The sequence below is a fragment of the Labrus mixtus genome, chromosome 22 (assembly GCF_963584025.1).
Source record: "Labrus mixtus chromosome 22, fLabMix1.1, whole genome shotgun sequence".
NCBI lineage: Eukaryota > Metazoa > Chordata > Actinopteri > Labriformes > Labridae > Labrus > Labrus mixtus.
In genome coordinates this window covers 18781849-18805520 of record NC_083633.1, presented here as the reverse complement: position 1 = coordinate 18805520, position 23672 = coordinate 18781849, and the positions used below count along the sequence as shown (strand labels likewise).

The window sequence follows — 23672 nt, the reverse complement described above, 5'->3', positions numbered from 1 at the left end:
TCTGTCAGAGACACGCTCGGATGGAGAACAGCTTCTGTCTGCGGATACTGAACTTCAGAGCTCTCTTAAAGGTTCGTTCCTACAACTTTGTTATCTTTTATAAAAACTTTTAAATATTTGTGACGAAACTCTCTCTGCCTTTTTTTTTTTTTACCGCATAAAGCAAACAGTTAGTTCCTCTAACACTCGGGCATAATCACAACATACACCGCAGTCTTATGTGTTTGACATTCAGCATATGGTTAATTAGAGGCTTGGCGGTTTCTATTTAAGTCTCCTTTGTTTTGAAAGTAAAAATAGTCGCTTGTTGTTGTTGTTGTTGTTGTTAGCGTGTTAGGCTGCATTACAAAGTTATGACTGGCTTGTTAAACAAAGGGATGCATTCTGTAGTAATTAAACGAGATGTTTAGTATGTTTGAGTGACTTTTATGTCACTGTGCAGCATGCGTATGAAATCCTGCTTTAGCTCCAGAGGTGTTATGTATCTGGCTTTATTGTCATTATACAAATGTACAACGAAATTAGAAAAGCTTCACCTTAAAGTGCACACTCACACAGGTATCCACAGCTCACTGCATTCAATTCAGTGTATGTGTAGAAAGTATTTACAGCAGGTAACGTATATGTATACTGCACAGATGTATAATGCTCATCATGCTGCATGTTTTAAGTATGCACAGCTTCAACACATGTCTACACTATTACTGAGACAGATAGATGGACTGTGACGTCCTTAAATCAAGAGAGTCAACATAAACGACTACCAGTAAGTACTTTCAAATGTGATAAAGTGCAGAACTGAAGTACAATAATCATGCACGGGGAGTATTGTGTCACTTTCCAAACATGTTTTTTAGGAAAGGGACTTAAATCCCAGCAGTCATGGATTATTTTCACAGGAGAAACAAATATAAATTGTCCCTTCTGTCTTTGATTCAGTGTTCATTTATAGTCTGAAAACAAAATAATCTGTGAAGGGTCACATCCTTGTGCAGGTTTACTCTCTTTCAACAAGTGACCACTTCAGGGACCCTTAAAGTGTCCGAGCAGGTTTGGTCAAAAGGCTTCTGTCACACACATGGACCGCCTGTCAATAACAACAAAGATCTCCCCGTCGCCCCCCCCCTCCCCACTGTCTTCAAAAAGCTCACACACACATGAACAGTTGTGTTTGATGTCGCTGGGCACAGAGGGTCAGGTGGGAGGCTCAATCGACTTTAACCTCCCTCTTTAAAAGGTTCAGAAAGGTCTGCTGTTGGCACATGGGCACTTGACCTTCCCTGTGACTCCCCGTGTGTGTGTTTGAGGATTGGGGGGTAGGGGGGTGGCATTTGAGCGCCCATGGGTGGTGTTTATGAAGTGAATCAGTCACCTCAGATAGCACCCTGATGCCTGCACACATAAAAGTGTGAGCACAGAGACACCCGGACACAGTAACGTGTGTTTACGTCCTCATGTGTGGAAAAGCACATAAGACTCCATCAGCTGCTGATTTGCAGCACGTTAATCCGGCTGATTTTATGTTAAAAAAAAAAAAAAAAAAAAGTGGCTCTCAAAAGGTTTTAAGGGTAGAAAGTTCAGCAGCTTGTTTCAACAATGACCCCCCGTGTTTCCGCGTCTGAAATCCTCTTACACTCAAGAGTTGTTGCGTCACCGGGAAAGAAAGACGGCATAGACGGGAGGAATTCCACAAAGACGTCACAAGCTTCAAACTTTACATCATACGAGCTGTTGAGTAAAACCGTCCATATAACTACGTGCCTCTTAAGTTATTGTCAAATTATGTAACTTCTTGCAGTGCAACCGCAGATAATAATACCGGCTTCCTGCTTTGAACATGTGCATGAATAAGGAATACAAATAATCTACTGTTTCTCATAAGTAACAGCTTTGAACAGTTTTTCTTATAAAACTAAATAATGGTGCCTCTTTCCCCTCCCACTCGCTGCAATGCACACCTCATTTTGTGCTATATAAGTTGTGTTGAGTGGGTACGATCTCCCATGAGGAGTGAATAACACTTCATGGCAAAGCATCTGGCCAAAAGTCTTGAAGGCAAACTCCTCCTGTCGCCATTCTTAAATCATGGCAGAGGCGGAGAGACAAAAGAGAGAGAGAGAGAGAGAGCGAGGGCCGATTGAGCATACACGTCGGCGCCAAATAAATCTGAGCCTGCGGGGGCAGTAAACAATGTTTCATGGTTGTTGTTTCTGAATTTATTCAAGATTTAATGACAAAACAACAAAAACATGAATCAGTTTCACTTTTATCTTTAGCCTGGTTCAAAGTCAGGGGTAGCGTCCTTTTGAGTCCACCGCTCAGGACAAACTGAAAAGAGAAGATCTAGAGGATCGAGGATTTCCTGTTTGCCTCACCAGCTGTCTCTTCCCTTCCCTTCCTTAAGCGCCTCTCCTGTGGCCTAGCATCCTCGACAGTTGCACCGGCTAACATAACTATTTAAGATAGTAATTTAACCCGATCTGCAGAGGGTCACTTCCTGTCAGCACCTGTGTGTCCAATCAGACTCAAAGCTGATCGTTTGCTCTTACTGACATTGTTCTCTTTTTTCTAGATCCTTGCTTGTGTTGTTCTTACTCTCTGATGTACGTCGCTTTGGATAAAAGCGTCTGCTAAGTGAATTGTAGAATTAACCCAACTTTTTATCACTAGCTTTTTATATTTAATTGGAACCATTGTTGGAGGCTTCAAAAGACCCCCGTCTTGTTTGAATTGGTACGATCTGGAAGGTTCAAACACTAACTAAACACTAAATACTTACCCTAACAAACAGGGTTAATTACTCGTTGCACCACTTGTGTGCTTGTGCAAATGTTCTTCGGGGTTGGACTTACTTTAAGCCCCTCAAAATGCAGTTTCATCGGGGTGCCTGATGGACTAGCGGTTAGTTTGCACGCCCCATGTACTGAGGTTATTGTTCCCGAGGCAGCGGCCCGGGCTCGACTCCTGCATGTCATTCCCCTCTCTCTCTCTCTCTCTCTCTCTGCGGTTTCTGACTCTATCGACTGTCCTATCTGAATGAAGGCCCCAAAATAAAAAATCTTTTAAAAAGGTGTTTTATTGTATCACTGAAAAAATAATAATTTCTCCAGAGATTTTATATCTATCAGAGCTCGGCTGAAAAAAAATATCTAAAATGGTTAGCTTGATTATTAGGTCATGTCCTGTGTCTTACGTAAGTTACCAATTCTTTCAATCAATCACATGAGCAATCAATGTAATGGTTTTTCATCTTACATATATGAGGATGACTTGAATTTATTCGACTTGAAGAGTCTTAGTTTAGGTTCTCCCTCTCACTCTCCTCTGGCCACCTTTAAACATTTCGATCAGTCCTGTTGTGACTGTGTGTGTGTGCTGTTTGTCTATCTAGTGTTTTCAAGCAGCCCCACCTGTGAAGCTTCACATTTAACCGCCCAGAGACAGGAAGTAAAGCAGCGGAAGTTTTCCTCCCACCAGCCCTGCATGAAGGCAGCAGCAGCATCACAGGTTCAAACTGCACAGCAGGCTGCAGCTCTGCAGGTTCTTATTATATGTTTGAATCAGTGTTTGTTTGTAGAGGAAGGTGTGGGTGAGGATTTCAAAAATATGCACATTTATCTGCATGTTTATGCAGATGAAGGCAATTATGCAAGGATACATTTAAGGGAAAGGAAAGCCGATACGATTTAACTGGAAAAGACATAAATGAACACGGGGGGGAAAAAACAGCACAGAAGTGAGTATCACAGTTTGAACCTTTAAACCTAGAAATAGTTCAGCCAGTGTCTACATCAGAATTATTTGCTTAAAGGTTTTGGGCACGTTTTGAGCACTTATAAATAGACAATGCCGTAGATAACATAGACTTTATAAAACATGTAATCTCAGAGAAGTCAACCATTTGTTTCTGAAGAGGCGACTGTTCATAAAAAATACTAAGAGACAAAGAGAGTTCTTAAAATGTATTCTGGTGATGTAAAGGTTAACTGGTAAAGGCTACTGGCTCCCCATGTTGAATATTTCTAGACTCTGAACAACCTGAAAATAAAATACTTTGTAAGGAAATTAACTAAAATCATTGATAAAAGTATTGAAATTCATTTCATTCATAAATTCAAAATAGAAAACCGTTGCATGATTTTTCATTGATTTTTTATAAATTAACAGATAAAACATTTTGGTCTTCAACTTTTTTTTAATTAGTAAATATTATTAAAGTATTCCTGAAGACTCCAGAAGTAATTTGACCTCTGAATCATTGTAATTTTTGAGATACGTTTATGTTCTTGAGCCGTGTGCAAAGAGGTTTTAATAGTTTCATCTGCACTAGAAAAGCACGCCTCCATCATTTCTCTCCGGTTCCTTTAACGCTTTGTTTCCTTAAATCCTGATCGACCTACAGGTTATGTAAGTTATTCTAAAGCTTTTATGTTTTCATTCATTTCATCTATTCAAACAGGATTATGCAAAACGAGAACCACCTACAGTCAGATTGCAGAAGCCCCCCCCCCCCACCACCCCTCCAGGTCCAGTACGTTGGCACAACAATTTACACGCTATGTAATGCAGCGTTATGACATCATCGCCATAATATAACATTAGGATGCAAAAGACACAATCTGCAGCTTTGTGAATGCTGGAGCTGTTATGGTGGTCATTTCAGATCAATCTAAACAGGATTATGTAAATCACAATCTCCCACGAGCAGCAGTGGGAAGTCCGCTCTCACAGAGTTTATATAAATTATTGATCGGCGCAGATTTAAACTACAGCTCAACAACATACACAAGACTAAATGTCAAACCACACAGACAGTAAAGTGAAGTTTCATCATCTACACTACATCATTAGTTACAGTAACAAGGACGGAGTCATCAAAAGGATGCGATTAGAAAATGATAAAATAGTTATATTGAAATGATGATTCAGGATAAGTGATAAACGTATTTCTGTCAACGATTTGGGGAATCTGCTGTAGCATGACAACATGGTTGGAGGGACCCCCCCCCCACCCACCCAATGAATTATTGCCTAAGACTCCAACAGACTCTAGACTCCCCCCTGGTTGGGTCTTTGTAGATAATATAAGAACGAGTAAGGTCTTAAACCTGTTTTTTGTAAAGCGTCCTAAGATAACATTTCTTATGAATTGGCGCGATACAAATAAAGATTGTTTTGTTTTTTTCAACATATTTTTATGAAAGCAAGTTCAAGACATACAGTGCAATTGGGATGTAGTCAACATTTTTCTTTCCCCCCCCCCCAGAAACATTCAAAAACCCAGTATCACTTCTCCCTATAAACAACACCTCGCAGTCCAACAAATAGACAAGAATAAAAGTGCAAAAAATAAAATACAATAACTTAATAAAAATAAATAGATAAGCGTGAAAAAATAAATAAAAGTACATTTGAGAAGAGTAGTATCAAAATAAAGATTGTTTGATAGATTTTACAAAATGTCCCAACATTTAAGGAAACAGGGTTGCAGTGCGTCCATTCTATGTACTTGAACCTGCGTTGGTATTTCTAAAACGATTTCATCAGAACGAAGAAATAATGACGAATCACAAATCTTTCCCCCTCCTCCTCCTCTACTTTGTGTGTTTCTACGTCCGTCTCATCTCGACTCCTGACTCAGGGTCAGCTGAGTTTACTGTAAAGGTGACTCGCTCCAGCTTCCGAAAAAATGACGCCAACAAGTATTGCGGACTGCGGTCGTGATCTGCGTTTAGTATTTCAGCGCTATAAATACTCCCCCTCTCCCGGCCTCCTTTCCAACACTGGGACTGACACACACACACACACTCACATACACAAACGCACAGAAAAACACACACACACACACAGCTCCCCGGCAGGCCTCAAATATCACATCGACCGTCACCGAGTCGAAGACTGAGCCGTGAAAACTGCTGCAGAGAAGGCTGCATGAGTGTTTGTGTTGCTGATCACACAAAGAGAAAGTTGGAGAGATTTGAAAGAGAGGGTTGTGTTTTTTATGACGGTACTGAAAGTCTCTGCCAGGAGTGACAGCTGCTGTGTGTGTGTGTGTGGGCCTTTATTTGTGTTGCATTCAGGTACAGACGATGGGTTGTGAAGTTTCGCTGATCAAACCTTATTTCCAAACTGAATCATTTGAAATTTGAAACAAGAAATGTTGTGCAGGGATTTCCTTTAACATGAAGAAAGTCTGCAGATAGAAACTTGTTTTTGTGGTGACGGTGTCAAATGTGATGAAACACCTCTCTTTGCTCTGTCTCTCTCTCTTCCTCTCACAGGTTGTTTAAAGCATCAAAGGCAGAAAATATCCACCCCGCCTCCTCTGCCTCCTCTGCCTCCTCTGCCTCCTCCTCCTCCCCCCCCCCCCCTCTTTGCTCTGCCAGCCTCTTTTTCCTCTGGAGGAAAAAGGGTCAGTCGGCTTTCTGCTGCGGTGGAGGAAAGGTGGTCGACACCGAAGCAGCATTATCGTTCTGGCATCCTTGCGAGGTTTTCCCCTGGAGGATTCTGTTGAATATTTGTGACACAGCCAGAGAGTTAAAAAAAAAAACCTGCAGTGATGTCGCCTTTCCTGCGGATTGGGTTCTCCAACTTTGAGATGGACCCCGGTTTGGCGTACCACGAGGAGGTGCTGAACCCGTACTGTGCTGTTTACATGAAGGAGGCCGTAGACACAGGTGAGTCACTCTACACCCTCAACAGTTTCCAGGAGCCCCGAGAGTTTGACAAACTAGTTCTTTCCCATGTAGTCTTTCTTTCTTTTTAAGATTTATTTTTTGAGGCTTTTTCTGCCTTTTCTTTTATAGATAGAACAGTGGATAGAGTCAGACATCTGGGGAGAGAGAGAGAGAGGGGGATGACATGGGGGGGGAAAGGAGCCCCAGGTCAGATTCAAACCTGGGCCGCCCGCTGTAGAGGACTTAAGCCTCTATATAATAAGGCAAGTGCACTCATCGCTAGGCCCAATGTGGTCTATATCTAATGTAGTAAAGATTAATAACGTTCATGTTTCCGCTAGGAAGATAGGAGCACTGAAGATATCTAGATAAAGACTTTGACCTGAAGTGACACTAGAGAAGAGTTTTGACACACATTGAATTGGTCAAATTTCTCTCCAGTTATTGAGTAACTTCCCTGATTATGAACACAATGTTACGCTGCAGCTCGAGCTTAATCTCTGAGTCCAGTCTCAGGTGTCAAAGCTGTTTTTTTTTACATCTCTAACATTTTAATTCTCTTTCTTATAAAAGGATCAGTTTCATACATTTCTCACTTTCTTTGATTGGTTTAAACTTGTAGCAACAACATGTATTCCAGTTGTTGCCGTAGGAAAACATACGCTCTATAAAGAAGCACTGACTCGTTCTCCTCTGCCTCCCAGGAAGTGACGCGGTCGATGTTTTAGAAAAAGCAACAACAGTGGGTGTTTGGGATAAATATAGAAGTGCAGAAGTGGAGTCTTTATTTTCTAGACTTTTGTTGGAAAGAAATGTCAAAACGTCCGAGGATTAGTCGGAGGAATGTTGCGGGGAACATGTTAACACTTTTAAAGAAATTCAGCTGTATTTGTTGAATATTGTCTGTCTTATGAACAGAAGCTTATGAGTCAGCATACATGCATACTGTAAAACTGACAGGGGATCTCCGGAATAGGATGACAGGCTTCAAATAGTTGGACAAAGATAGATAGCAACGGAAAAGTGAGCAGCTCCAAATATTTAAAAAAAAAAAAGATCATTCATTATTAGGATTGTAGATTTTTACTACAATGTGTGTGTGCACTCTGGGAGACTTCCCTCATGGTGACAGACGTGCGAGCAGATATCTTCGTCCTGCATCTGTCTGCCTGTAACTGCTGGTGGGTATTAGAGGATGGAGCTAAAAAAAACAGAGAGAGATCGAGAGGAAAGAAAGAGGAGGGCTTCTGATGTTTCCTTTCCTCTTAAAACCACAGACGTGTCTCTACGCTGCAGACGTCTTTATGTGTCTTGCTCACAGGAGACGAGCTCCTTCAGTTTCACTTCTCTTTGACTCGATTCAAAATCTGCTTTTAGGTCTGACACTAAACTAAGAATGACGACTTACAGCCAGCATTAGTCATCGATCAAACGCTTACATCTTCAGGGTTACTGCCGAACAGAGAAGATAACCGCCATTTTTAAACCTGAATAAAGAAGTGAAACAAGATCAATACAAGTTTTTTCCCTCAGTGTCCCCCCGAAAGCATGAGAACGTTGAATTGTGCTTTTAGTGGTTTCAGCTGTCTAAAGATGGCACCCTGCTGACTTTTCACACTGAACGCTGCTGCTTCAATACGTTCCCTCCCAAAACAAGAGAAAGTTCCCATCATGCACGCTGGCTCGTCTTCAGTTAGAAGTGATGGAAAGCTTCAATGAGCAGCTTTTCCTTTGCAGTCCTCTTCAAACGCAAGAAACCCTTTTCCAACTCTTTTCATCTGCAGCATTAATTTAAAGGCCCAGCGTCATTTTGTTGTTTTCAGACACACTCATCTTCAAGAGCGGCCAAACGCACAAACTCAACTTAAACAACGCCAACAACCTTGTTTATATACGATAAAGATTACAAGGCTAATGATGTGTCATCTTACGCCACACTAAGAATTTAAACTTTTGTTTTAAAAACTGAACCAGGAAGTGTAGCCTCAACAAATCAGCTTTCTGTCTTTACTCGTTCATGCCTTGTGAAGTGGTGTGGTCAGATGAAATGTGTTTCCAGCCGTGTTATTATGAATGGTAATGGAGTTTTTGTTTGGTTGTTTTTATTTCATTAAGACAAAGAATTGGGTTGCTATTAAGGCTGTCAGCGTTAACGCTTTAAAGGCTTTATATGCGATTTTTGGATCCAGCAGATGTCGCCCTTGAGCACCAGCATGAAACCAAAACAACTCGCGCTGCATTGTTGTGTTAGCATGCTAATGCTAGCGATCTTTATGATGCTCGTATCTTCACACTGCATGTAAGTTTACCTGAAATGAGCGTGATCTAGAAACACAGTTAAGCAGTGAGTACAGTATGTTATTCTTCTTTTCTCTAGTCCCTCAATTAAACAACTTTTATACACGAGGGGAGGAGTCAGCCGGCCGTCCGGGCGATGTAAACAAAGTGAAGATAGGACTCTGAAAACTCTGAAAACATCACAGACAGTGGGACTCGGGTGTTACACCCATTGTAGACAGTCATGACTCACAGAGTTATTTTCAGAGGAGATACTTGATTTCTACATTTAAGTGTGAAGAATCACATATAAAGAATTTAAAGGTTAATGCATTTTATTTATTTTTTATTGCATCGATCATGTGCTGTGTTGACCTTTAGGTGCACTGTAGCTAAGTATGTGTCTCCCTGTAGTCACAATGATGGGAAAAGAGTTACACCACTGCTCCTCTCTTTAAAATATAAACCTCCCAGACGGCTCAGTTTACAAGTCAGAAGTCAGATCCACCTCGTTACATCTAACATTTCATTTTGTTTACCGTCCTCTTTAGCGGTCTTCATTTACTTTTTGATACATAACAGATTCAGTTTTCTTCATGGTTAAGTGCAATCCGTCGTGTATTTCTACCAAAGACAAACATCTAGAAAAACAGCTCACCAACAGAAAACAAGTTTTTTTTATAAAAAGGCCAAAAAAAGGTCAGGCCTCCCTCAAACAGCTGCTCACTGTGGTTTTGCAACAAGCAGAAGTAAACAGTGTTTATTGGGGGCAATTTTAATAAGAGGATTAATCCACATTTGGGAACTTGGCGCTGCAGGACGGTGTGTGTGTGTGTGTGTGTGTGTGTGTGTGTGTGTGTGTGTGTGTGTGTGTGTGTGTGTGTGTGTGAGACTTTGTCAATGAAAACAGTGTGTGCTCTTTTTAATTAAGTGCAACACCTTTGGGTCTTTAAACGGGACGGCTGTTGGTAGAGTTAGTCGTCTCTCAACCGGAAGGTCGAGGGTTCGATCCCCAGCTCCTGCAGCAACATGTCCGATGTGTGCTTGGGCAAGACACTAAACCCTTGCTCCCGCTGCTTCCTCGGCGGTGCATGAACGCATATGAATGGGATTAGTTACTTCTGATGGTTACTATAGCAACCACTACCATCAGTGTGTGAATGAGTGGGTGTGACATGCTGTGTAAAAGCGCTATACAAGCTCAAGTCCGTTTACCATTTACAGGGTGTACGTTTGTGGAGCTGAATAGCCGATTGCCCCATGTACGGAGGCTGTAGTCCTCCTTGAAGCGGTTGTGGGTTCGAATCCTGCCTGGGCCATTTGCTGCATGTGATCCCATATTGTCTCCTCCCAACATTTCCTGCCTCTCTTCAGCTGTTCTATCCAATAAAGGCAAAAAGGCCCATATATAGGCCAAATATTGACAAGTTTTCATCGTGTAGTGGAGGTCTGCTACTCTTCCAGTTACTGTTTGTGTGTTTGCTCATGTAACTGAATCTTAGCAGTTTCCTTTTTTCGTTTTATATCCGCCTGTTGTAAAATGGAAAATCGTGTTTGACAGCATGTACCTGCAGTCAAACAGTGGCCCATTCTTGGTTAACTTCCACTTTTTTTCTGATCCTATTCAAGCGAGGCAAACCTGCTGAGTCAAGGCTCCAAAACGCTGCTAATAAACTTTCATTAGTGAGGGATTTGATGTTTAGATTAGCGAGGGCTTTAGTGTGAGGGATTAGGGTCCAGCTGTGGTGTTGTTTGAAACTTCTTTTTTAGTATGAAACTAAAAAAAATTCATTAACTTTGAGGTTAAGGTCTCAAACAAAAACCCCAAACGTAAGGCTTCATTTAACAAAAAGAAAGGAACTTCAAAGCAGCAGAGGCTTGAAAGCACACCTTAATCTAAATGCCACCCTGGTGCTTTTCCACAGAACTACACAGGAACTGACAGAGTACCTGCTGACATAAAAGACGTGTCACCTCTCTCACTCTGCACAACGCCGCACACACATTTCTTGCAGAGTGTGATGTCGAGTCAGGAGAGAAAAACAGACATATTTCCCGCTCTCTGGGTTCTTAAATCTGCACAAACAGCAGCAGCTGCGATGAGCTGGTGATGATGGTAACGGCCGCAGATCACATTGGGAGTATAAAGCTTAGCGGGCTTTATTGTTGAAGCAGCAGGATGGCATGTGGCCGTTATGTAAGTGGATATTTAGGATGTTATTTCAGAGGAACATCAGCAGATGTCAATTATGAAGGCACAGGAGAGTTTGGTTTTTTTTATTGTGTTTTTTCGGCCTTGCAATGTGAATCAAAATCTCTCAACACGGCGAGACGACAATCACAAAAGGTCTGCTTAACGCGGGCTTGAATTTTCTCAAAAAATCCTGCATCGCATACTGAATGTATCCGCCCCTGAAATAACAAGACGGCAATACAAGTAAAGTCAGCAGTCCAGATGCGTTTGCACATTAAGCACATTTTCATGCATGGATTTGAGCTTTAAATGACAGCTCACAGGGCTGAAGAAGAGCAGTTAATCCCCTCAGAGTGGAACCCGATTGCACACCATACATTCATCCCCGATCACTGGATTAATTCATGGTGTCGCTTTTCAACCCTGGAAAATCTCCTCCACCTTCAGGATATTTTTAATCAAGTTGCACCACGTTCAATCAATAAAGAAGCCGGCTGTTGATATTCTATACGTTCAGTTTTGTCAATAATTCTAATAAAAGATAAACATATTACTTTGCTATGTTCTTATCCGCTCTGCAGGGGCCCTGGCCTGTTTTCTCGTTCTCAAGATGATGATTTTTTTTTAAAGATTTTTTTGGGGGGCTTTTTGTGCCTTTATTGAAGAGATAGGACAGTGGATAGAGTTGGAAATCAGGGAGAGAGAGGGTGGGGATTGACATGCGAGAAAGGATGCGAGTGGATTCGAACCTGGGCCGCCCGCGTTGAGGACTATAGCCTCCATACATGGGACGCGCGCACTAACCACTGCGCCACCAGCGCCCCAAGACGATGATTTTAACTTAAACTTTGGCGTAATAAGAAAGGAGAAAATACTAAATGTCTGTACAGTTTGTCATATCTTCAGTTCAACACTTTGTTTTGGTCTTTTATTGAAGTACAGAATACGTCTGTTAGTGTCTTTCATCAGGAAATTTAAAAAAAGACTATCGGGTTGTAGTTGCATGTTGACACCTTGTGCATTGCCAGTAAGAAGATGACGTTAAATTTGCTGACACACAGGATTTCTTGGTATTGAAGTAAAAGTCAAAGTGAAAATGAAAATCATCTCGTGAAGCTTTGGTTTCATCAAGAGACTGTGTATTAAGAAGGACGGAGAAAACAGCCACATGGGAGTGAAGCCAAAGTACTTAGAGCTCCCCCTGCTGACTGGGTCCATGTTTTTATTTTAAGGAGTTATTTGATATTAAAAAAAAGACCGGCTGTGACATCATGATCGACAGCATTTTCTCTGTATTCCTTTTTTTGTTTCTTTAGAAAAGGGTCAAGTGTACAAACAGAAGAAGCCCACCATGTACCCCCCGTGGAGCACCACGTTCGACGCCCACATCCACAAAGGGCGCATCATGCACGTGATGGTGAAGGACCGCACGGCAGAGCTGAAGTCCGAGGCCACGGTGGCTCTCGACTCGCTCGCAACGCGATGCAAGAAGGAGAGCGGCAAGCTGGAGATCTGGGTGAGTGCATGACGTGGATATGTGTGTGTGTGTGTGTGTGTGTGTGTGTGTGTGTGTGTGTGTGTGTGTGTGTGTGTGTGTGTGTGTGTGTTTGTTGTACTCACTGACCAGCTGTTTGAGCAACAATCCAGACAGGCTGTCTCACTTCAGGGTCAAAACACCAAATGTTTTAATCTGTAATCCACATTTTAGACATGGAGAAAAAAACTCACCAGAATCACTGTTTTTAAAAAATGAACCAACAGGCGTTCTTCCCCTGAAGAAAGTTATTTTACTGTTTCCAACATCTGGATAAATCGGGGAGTTTAGCTTGAGTTGAAGCTCGAGTCGGTCTTCTCGGTTTGATTTAAGATCATAAAACTCAGTCTGAGCCGTCCTCAGTGAGACATTTTAAAACAATCCTAAAAGTTTTAAGGAAAGTTCAATGACATGAATATTGTCGACGACCAATATGGCGCATTCTCTGGAAAGCAGAAGGAAACAGCGAACGTAAATATTGTAAACATTGAGGGAACTTGAATGACCTTCTAGTCACTGCAAACCTCAGTGTTAGTGCTGCAGCTGTTGGCTTGTGGCCTGCTAGCTTGTTATATATTAACCCACTTATCACCACAGGTAACACAAACCACAGCATGAACAAGGACAGTTGCACCAATTTACATCAAAATAACTCTTCCTGGTAAAGCGTTTTCAAATGTCTGATGACTCACCCTGCACTCAGGGGCGCTTACTGAATTTCGACCAATTAAATGAGGCTTACATCCTTGTCAAAGTCATCGCTGCAGTCCGCCATGTTTGTTGTGATGCGCCCACTTTTCAACAATCTAATCAAATTCATCCTAACGTTAGGTCCCGCCTTCTACCTTGTGATTGGTTCTATCCAGTGTCAGTCGATAATCACGTCTCAACACGGCCGTTAGGTACTCTTAGTTCTGTTTCATGGGGACTTTAAGCATGATGGGAAAGTCTGATGAGTAATCTTGCAAATATTGACCCCTAATATCTCCCATGCACTAGAAGACTTTATAAAAACCATTAACTATAAAAAGTTTTAAGTCACAGACTGAGATCTTGAGAAGACCGAGGATCTTGCTGCAAGACTTCAGTACATCTAGATTCCTTTTTGACATGATTTCCCATCATGCACCTGGTGGAAATGTACTATAATTTTAAAGCAGGAGGCTAAACGGGATGGAGTTGTGACAAGTCGTAAGAAGGTTTCTGAGGGTGAACCTGCAGAAGGATCCTCTCAGTAACTGTTCTATATAGACACTCATCGGGGATTTCATGGGCCGCGGCAATTTCTGTCCTCGTTTTTTTCCTTCTCCACTCTACAAAGTGGAGGACACGTCTAAGAGGCGTTCTCGCTCTCTGCACAGCTCCACCAGTTTCTCCTCCTTTTCTCGTCATTTGGGGGTTTGTAGACAGACTAGGGACACATGTTCATGTTAGAGAAACATGGTGAAGTGGATTTTGTATACTATGTCTATGACTAAACAATAGACTTAAAGACTCCTTATCCTAATTTCCTCCTCCTCATTCTTCCTGATCTACCAAGAATCAGATTTTTCAGCCTGTCATACAAATTAAAATGAGGTTATTGAGGCCAGCAATTCTCATTTCTATTCTTATTTTAACGCATCAGATCAATCCTTGCCGAGAAGAGATTTTCATTTCCCTGGAAAAGATTTGGCTTTGAGTGACTCTGCAGACTTTATGCCAACTGTCTCTCAAAGCAAAGTAAGAATCAAACAAACACATAAAGTCAAGTGAATGAATCAAATCAAACACATTCTGGGGCCGAGTATCCTTCTCAGTCTGTTCCTCTGTTTGTACGTGCCAGACAGCAAGCCTGCTACCGTGCAGCCAAACAGCTTCACACACATCATCATCATCACGTCCTTCCCTTTTTTGTTTTTCTCAAATATTTCTGTGGTTTCAGTTTCTCTGTAAACCCAACAGCTCTTCTCATACACAAAGGTCATACATTTCACATTTATTGTAATATATTTTGTCACCTAGGTCCCTTTGTTTTATTCTATTTTTAGATTTATGGTAATGCCCCAGTCACACCGAGATGAACTTGTTGTTTGTGTAAACCTGCTTTGCAACAAACCCGATTCTGTTTCCGATCCTCAGCTGGAGATGAAGCCACAGGGCCGCCTGAGGATGGAGGCCCGATATTATCTGGAGAAGAGCGGTGAGTGATTCGACTTTCTGCGGCTCCATCAGATACTAAAACGACTAAATGTTGTATCATTAAGGGGTTTGACTGCCACCAATAAGAATAAAGAAAAATGGCCAGAATGAAAAAGTAAAGCTGAGGTGACAGTTTTGATGATATGCAGTTTTCTGCAACGTCCAACCAGAAATAATTTGTCTACTACCAACTCCTTTTGCTGTTAATTCAAATTAAATCAAGAGTTTTGTTTCTTGAAGCATCTATTGTACAGTATCATTCCTGTGCCCAAGAGATAGTCAGGTCATTTTTAAGGTAGTAACTTTAATGTGGAAGACTTCACCACATGACATGTTTTTATAATAGTTTTCTATGATGCAGTTCTGAGCTCTTTTGGAGATGATTTCTGTGGGATTAAAACAGGTTCAATACAGTATAAATAAATGTCATCATCGAATACAAGCAATCATCCAAATTGTCTGTGTAGTCCTACAAAAGCCGGCATCACGCCAACCCTCTTGAGTTCATGAAGCTTAATCTTCAAAAGCCTGATTACATTTTCTCAAAATAAAAACGTCATTTATTCCGCACGCTGGTACAAAAAAGATGCATCTTGCTCCTCTTACGGCTGCTTTCCCTGACATTAACACCGCGCAGAGGCCTGAGGAGTCACCGAGGACTTAAAGAAGACATCTCACGTCTCTAAATATAGAAACACGGCTAATGAGAAATCAACAGGTGACGTACAGACTGGGACCAAGAGGCTATTTGATCCGGGGGTCTTCCTCCTGAACGTCATGCAAACACACAAACACATGCACATGAACAGTTCAGGAGGTTAAATAAAATATAATGTTTTACTGGGGTTTTATGTAATAATCATAGAAATGCCACTTTATGGTGTGAGCAGCTAAATATTGCCTCCATTGTTTGAATCAGCAGAGCTTTCAAAACACTTTCAAGAGTTCAGATTAAAGATCTTCAATGTAGTCATTGTGTCAAAAGAACTCAATTTGTTCATTCTCAGCTATAACTCAAACTGTCCTTTCTACATTTGCCTTGATTATATGAGTTTAAGACAATAGACACTAAGGCTATTTCCTCATGCCTCCAGTCTTTGTGCTAAGCTAGGCTAATCTGATCCCAAACTCTGTAGTTTAGATTAACAATCTTTAGATTGCATAAATACTCCTCTAAAATAAAAACCTCCTCTGGTGTAGCTGGGGTATAATGTGAATAGTTTAGAGTTCATGTTTTAAAATGCTGCTCAAAGATCTAGACTTCAACCTGGGCCGTTTGTCTGGAGTACTTTTGCCTCTAAACATGGGGCGTTACCAAACAGCTAGGCCGTCTGCGCCCCCTTTTTGTGTGCGTGTCATTCCCAAATCTCTCTCCCCACATTTCCTGTCACTGTCAATAGCTTTCCATCCAATAAAAGGCCAAAAGCCCTCGAAATAATCTTGTATAAAGAACGGTGAAATTGTTCATCCCTACAGACCACTAACACAAGAACAAATTATCAGTACAACACAAAAACCACACGATAAGTCAGACATGATGTAAAAAGATATCAAACTCACTGGTTAGTGCAAATTGTGAGGTTAGGCAACACCTCCTCTGATTGATTATCTGCTGTTAACACCTCACTTAATGCAGATTTTACCAATCAGTAAATCTATAATTAGTTATGCATCATTTTAAAAATCATTCAAGTTTGAATCAGAATATTTTTAAGCCTCAAGTTAGTAGAAGACTTTACAGAACAATGGAGGGTGTGACAAAGGAAACTGACTCATCTCTAGACTCTCAAAATGAAAAAATATGTTAGTAAGAAGTAACACTTCCCAAACAACAAAAAGGTGAGAAATTGAAACATAGGTGTGAAATCTGCTCAGATAAAAGAAGCGCTCTGACCACTTAAGCTTAGCCAAACAGCATTATGTCTTTTTCTTTTTTTACATCAAGGTTGTATGATGTGTTTCAGACGCTGCAGGCCAGACTGAGGAAGACCCCGAGTCTGAACGGGAGAGGGAGGGTCTGTTCGCCCTCCATCATCGGCGGGGAGCCATCAAACAGGCCAAAGTTCACGTCGTCAAATGCCACGAGTTCAGCGCCACGTTCTTCCCTCAACCGACCTTCTGCTCTGTGTGCAAAGAGTTTGTCTGGTAGGCAGCAAACTGAGACATATCAAACCCCCTTATCTCTCATTTTCTCCATTATCGTATGAGTCACTTCGACTTGTTTTTATCCACCACAGGGGTCTCAACAAGCAGGGCTACCAGTGCAGACGTAAGTGTCTGAATATTTTCCGCTGGCCTTCTGGATGGAAAAGTTCTAATTCTGACTTCTTTTTTCCTTTTCCTGTGTGTCTAACTGTGTCATCATTTGGGTTTTTTTCAGAGTGCAATGCAGCTATTCACAAAAAATGCATAGACAAAGTCATCGCCAAGTGCACAGGGTCAGCCATTAACAGTAAAGAAACAATGGTAGGTGACTCTGCAGACTACAGACGCTCTTTGTTCACTATTACTCATCTGTTCTTTAAATCTGTCAGAGCATGAATAAGAGATTTGATCACATGTGGTTAAGCTTATTATTAATAGACAGCAGGTATCATGACAGACATTTTTGTCTCATTTTCAGCTTTTATCTTCTTGCTCTTGTTTCACTTCCTCCTCTAATGCATCGCATGAAAACCAAAAGAGAAGGAAAAGAAACTCATGTAGTAATTGACATTCTGTGTTTACACTTTCCGGAAACAGAATGACTCACAGAGTTTTCAGAGGATATACTTGATTTCTATTACATTTAAGTGTGAAAAATCGCATATAAAGCCTTTACGGTGTGTGATGTTTTGTGCTGTGTTGCAGACCCACAAGGAGCGCTTCAAGATTGACATGCCGCACAGGTTTAAAGTCTACAACTACAAAAGTCCCACCTTCTGCGAACACTGTGGTACTCTGCTGTGGGGGCTCGCCAAGCAGGGGCTCAAATGTGAGGGTGAGAGGCAGGAGTTTTATCGTTTCTGTCGTTTAATGTTATATAAACGTTCTATAAAGAAACCTGACTGATGCATGTAGAGATAGGCCGGGCGTGAACTGTGCGATTTCAGCACGATGTAGACCTGATTTTTAAGTCGTATGACTAATTTAACAGTTGTTAGTTTTGCAGTGTACGGGGGGGGGGGGGGCACGACGGCTAATCCTGGCCCGATCAGCTGCTCCTGCTTGTTGTAAAATAGGAAACATAAATACAGATGCATATCTCAGGTCACGGTTCAAGGACCATGAAATCTGACGTTTCCATCTAACCGACCTCCATCAGGTATAATCGGTCGTTTAAACGTTGTATGCTCAAATGAATGTATCAACATAAAGCGTGGCTTTATTGTCGTTTGTATTCACTGAACACCAGCAATGATCGAGTCCACAATATGACAGGATATCTGTCCAACAGCTGGTTCAACAACATTTGCTCCAAATATTTTTGCATGTTCTGGATGTTCGAGCAGAAACACACCGCAGCTGTCAGAGCAGCTGGCAGAAGAAGTGCTCGATAGAAAACATGACCATGCTCAAACAATCTGAGTAAAAGGAGTTAGGGTTATTTTTTCTGTTTTGTGTTTCATTAGTAATAAATAAGGGAAAAATAAATCCTCAGTAATAGAAATTATCAACCCATCAGTCAATTTAAATAAAAGGTTAATAGTTTTATCTTGCATCAGTGACATTTTTAGATACAAAACTGTTCTCTAATGTATTTTAATAACATGCTTACATGTGGTAATGGTGTGTTTTTTGTGTGCAGAATGTGGCATGAACGTGCATCACAAATGTCAGAAGAAAGTAGCAAACCTCTGCGGGGTGAACCAGAAACTGATGGCTGAAGCTCTGGCCATCATCGAGAGCAAACAGCAGGTCAGACACACAAACCTTTCTGCTCTTTTATAATCAATTCACAGCACTAAACCTGCCCTGAAGCTGTCAATATGTTAGTCATATTATACCAAAACCAGCAAAATCTCATTGTGATGTCGGTCCTACCTTTTTACTTTCAGGCCAGGACCACCAAAGATAGTGAAGTCATCAGTCGAGAAGGTCCGGTGAGCGTCAGCCAGCCGGGAGTGGTCCGAGCTCCGTCTGGGTTAGTGACTGGTGTACCAGCCACAGCTACACCTGCAAATAAAGGTAAACAAACAATCAAATCCCTGATCATAAAAACTCTCCTTTTTCTTATTGAGAATCTTTTTAATATTGTGTGGTCGCTTCCCGACCTGCAGACACTCAGGGTGTTTCATGGGACGGACCAGCAGACGGCAGCAGGTCGATCACAGAAGAGGTGCCGGATGAAGAGCCTCTGTACGCGGTTCCCAGGAAGGACCACCAGCCCAAATTCAACGTCGATGACTTCGTCCTGCACAAGATGCTCGGCAAAGGCAGCTTTGGGAAGGTACCGGACATGATCTGATATACAGAAGGAAAAAAAAGCACAGAACAAAGCAAACTCAGCACAATTTTAATAACAACAAAATGAGCTCAGGGTTAAGAGTGAAGCTCTCAATCATGGTAACTAACTTCCTGTCTTGGGGTTTGCTGTGTAACAAATAACAGATATGAGGCATTCTACAATTCTACAATTCACTCAGCAGACGCTTTTATCCAAAGCGACGTACATCAGAGAGTAAGAACATCACAAGCAAGGATCTAGAAAAAAGGGAACAATGTCAGTAAGAGCAAATGATCAGCTTTGAGTCTGATTGGACACACAGGTGCTGACAGGAAGTGACCAGAGGCAAAGCTCAACATTGAGGGCAGTTCTTGAGAGCTCTAATCAGTATAGAAACCATCTTATAAGTCGTCATTATCAAACAAAAACCATCGTCATTACCATCATCATCATCAATAATATGGAGACCATCATCATTAAGTTAGTAGGTATTCATGAAAGAGCTGGGTCTTTAGCTTTTTCTTAAAGGTGCAGAGGGACTCTGCAGATCCAATGGAGTTTGGAAGTTCATTCCACCACTGGGGGGCGACAGAGGAGAAGAGTCTAGTCAGAGACTTAGGACCCTGTTGTGAAGGTTGGATCAGACGCCTTTCATTGGCAGGTCACGGCACGCACACAGAAAAGACTGAAGTCACAGTAGCAGAGTCTAGAAAAATATTTGAGTGTCTTCATGGAACTTCTTGCAGTTTTTTATAGTTGTTTGTTTATTTTCCATTAGTCACCTCACCTTTGCTATTCAGTTTTTTTCCCCTTTCAACATCATGCCTCAAACCAGCAAACTGTGTCTTTGTTTGTGCAGCCCGTTTCTAAATAAAACCTCTGACTTCTACTTGCTTTTATGTAGGCAGGTTTTTACATCAGCCCGGAAAGGGGGCGTAAGAAATGAGTGGACAACAGAAAAGAAAAATACGTCAACCTCAAAGCTAAAGAAGTTGTGTGTTTGTTAACTTTTCAGGTGTTTTTAGCAGAGCTGAAAAGAAGCGGGCAGTTTTACGCAGTGAAGGCTCTAAAAAAGGACGTGGTGCTGATGGATGATGACGTGGAGTGCACCATGGTGGAGAGGAGGGTCCTCTCTTTAGCCTGGGAAAACCCTTTCCTTACACACCTTTACTGCACCTTTCAGACCAAGGTGTGAACCGTGTTTAGTCGGGACACTCTCACAGCTCATCCATACACATTTCACGCTAAACCTCTACCACCCTAACCCGTCTTCATTTTTGTGTCCAGGAGAACCTGTTCTTTGTGATGGAGTATCTGAACGGAGGAGATCTCATGTTTCACATCCAGACCTGCCACAAGTTTGACCTGCACCGAGCAACGTATGTATCCCAAAATCTGCAACATTCAACTTAAAGCAACCACAGGTTTAATTAATAAGCCACGGTGAAAGTTTCAAAATCATCAGTTCCTGGAATAGCCAAAGTCAAAGTTAAAATATCCAACTCTACAGCAGAAATGTGTTCACAGACAGGTGCAAAAAAACAGTTTTGCTCAGTATAGCTGATTTCCCCATTTGTGTCAACTGTGGGAGCACATTTGATAAATAGCATTAGTTTTAATTATCTTTATTTAAATTGGCCGCTTGGGTATTCTCTTTATCAAGCAAATATTATCTTCTTTAAACGTCTAGCTCAGAAAGAGAGCGAAAGATGCCAAACTTGAGGCATCAAATGGTAGTACACTAACCAATTGGTGCCGGCACAATTGCTACGTCTACTTTTTTATAAAGTCTTTGGATAGGAAACACAACTGAACTTTGTACGAACTGGGATGGGTTTTTTTCAGATCTGGGTAGATTCAGTCACTTTCTGTCTGTGTGTATGTTAGTTTTAACTTCATGCCTTTCAGTGTTGCTGTGACTTATTGAATAATGTCCCCTCTTTCGTCATCGATTTGCTTTTTTTTTTGCTTCTTGGCTCGACAAATTTGCATCGGAAAAAGCTAAGGAAAGACAAAAACTAACAATGAGTATCTTTCCGTAGCTTCTACTCAGCGGAGATCATATGTGGGCTTCAGTTCCTGCACTCTAAAGGAATCATTTACAGGTACAGTCTCACAATAAACCACAAACAGAAATGAAACTGACGATGACTAATACACAAGAGGCCAAACTGAGAACTATGCTCTTCATAAAACCTCTTTATATCCTGTTGTTTCTCTTCAGGGATCTGAAACTGGATAATGTTCTGTTGGACTCTGAGGGTCATATAAAGATAGCAGACTTTGGCATGTGTAAGGAGAACATGCAGGACGAGTCCCGGACATGCACCTTCTGTGGGACGCCTGACTACATCGCTCCTGAGGTGACCACAGACTATATCTACTGGAATCATAAATAAATGGCTTTTTAAGAAAAAGTAGTATCCCATGTGGCAAAGATTTTAAAAGGCATTTTAAGAAAAGCTGTGCCCAAAACAGAGACGAGGACAACGGTTATAAAAGATTTGTGTTGTGTAATTGTGTCTTAGATCCTGCTGGGTCAGAAGTACAACAGCTCAGTGGACTGGTGGTCATTTGGAGTGCTACTTTACGAGATGTTGATCGGTCAGTCTCCATTTCACGGCCGTGATGAAGAGGAGCTGTTTCAGTCTATACGCACGGACAACCCCGCGTATCCACGCTGGCTCACAAAAGACGCCAAGGACATTCTGGTCAAGGTCAGCAACTGTGTTTGTTGTTGTGTTTTGATGGCTGTGCTTTCAAGGTATAAGGAGTATTCCACTATTTAATCTCTAGCAGACTAATTCTTGATTAAAAAAAATCTGTTTAATTCAGTTTTGTTGGATAAGAAAAAGAAGATAAAAGAGTAAATTGATTGCTGGTGACTTTAACTTGAGACCTGAATATCTAAGGGTCATGTGTTTTTTATTCCTGCAGTTGTTTGTAAGAGAGCCTGAAGAGCGTCTGGGAGTGAAAGAAAACATTAGACAACACAATTTCTTTAGCAGCACTGACTGGAACGCTCTGGAACAACGGCAGGTGGCGCCACCATTCAAGCCAACTTTAGTAAGTAGATCATTTGAAGCACAACAGAGTCTCACTTAAGTCAAAAAAGACATACTGCAATCTGCAAAAATAAATAATGTTAGTGTTTTATGTTGAGTTTATTGGTTTTATGACATACTTCTAATCAATTTTTTGAGAAATATGTTTAACTTGTGCTACACCATGCAATTTGCAGTCCTATTAAAAAAGCACAAAAATAGTAATAAGTTGTATTGTGGTTGTTAAAAAAATTCCCCTCCACCCTCACAGTCGTCGCCCAGTGACTGCAGCAACTTCGACAAAGAGTTTATCAACGAGAAGCCTCGGCTGTCGTGTGCAGACCGGACGCTCATTAACAGCGTGGACCAGACGATGTTCAGAAACTTCTCCTTTGTAAACCCGGGGATGAATCGGATCGCGGCACACTGAACAACAGACCGACAACCTACTACCTACAAACAAGTCACAGCCAGCACTTCACAACTGTACCTGAAACAAACTACAGAGACTTCAGACCATGAATGTCACACATTTCAACTGTATCGAATAAATACTAATAAGAGGGTGTTGTTGATGTAAGGCACTTACAGGGTCTTTGTTGCAAACCGTCCTGTCTCTCCAACTAATTGAGATTTAAAAACATTTTGGATCAAACAAATAGTTAGACGAAATATAAAAAAAAGCTCCCCTATAAATTGTCTTTTCAATCTCTTATCAGTATTAGTCATGAAAGCAAGACAAACTAATTCTGTTCTAATAAATGCATATCATTAATTTATCTAGAATTAAAGTTAGGGTGTCATTATCAATAGAAAATATGTTGTATATAACTTAGGTGCCTCATAATAGTTCTCACAAAATAAAAACTCAAACTATAGTCTTGTTATAATAATTCTCATTCTGTCTTATTCCATAGCTCCACATTGGTTGTAAAAATCTTTTAACAGTCCTTTATTGTGTAAATACAAATGTGTTGATATTCTGTATTGGATGTACTGTAGATCAGTTAATGTATAACAACGTTTTTGTTTACATGTGTTTTCTTATTGTACCTCAGGAGTCTTATTGATGCTGTAAATTGAATCGGGTACCTAGATCCCTGCGTACGGTAGATTTTATTGTTCTCTTTATTGTGAATCACGTACAATAAAATGTGTCCGTTTTTTTCTACACATTTGTTTCTTTTGTTCCTTATTAAGGAAAAGCTTGGCAGATTTACTGGAGTTTGGATATGGATACTCCATGTCAGGTTTTCCACACAACATTGCATACAAGATATATTACTAAATGACAGAAACCTATGCAGAGATTCACAAAACTCACATTGTGTTGGGATAA

The 23672-nt window shown here is 41.1% G+C and overlaps 1 protein-coding gene across 2 annotated transcripts; it reads left to right on the top strand.

Annotated features, from left to right (window-relative positions):
* Positions 1–23508, top strand: prkcq (protein kinase C, theta). 2 transcript variants are annotated; one of them, XM_061029844.1, is made up of 18 exons: positions 1–71; positions 6282–6677; positions 12465–12664; positions 14804–14864; positions 16828–17008; positions 17101–17132; positions 17244–17329; positions 17714–17843; positions 18651–18760; positions 18901–19030; positions 19123–19292; positions 20305–20478; positions 20577–20668; positions 21332–21394; positions 21514–21652; positions 21818–22006; positions 22227–22355; positions 22605–23508. In XM_061029844.1, exons 2-18 carry the CDS (start codon positions 6560–6562, stop codon positions 22761–22763), a joined length of 2163 nt encoding a protein of 720 aa, XP_060885827.1. In that variant the 5' UTR covers positions 1–71; positions 6282–6559; the 3' UTR covers positions 22764–23508. The 2 variants fall into 2 exon arrangements, with proteins under 2 accessions (XP_060885827.1, XP_060885826.1); XM_061029843.1 differs by lacking the exon at positions 1–71 and adding an exon at positions 3527–3736.
* Positions 23509–23672: the final 164 nt, after the last annotated feature.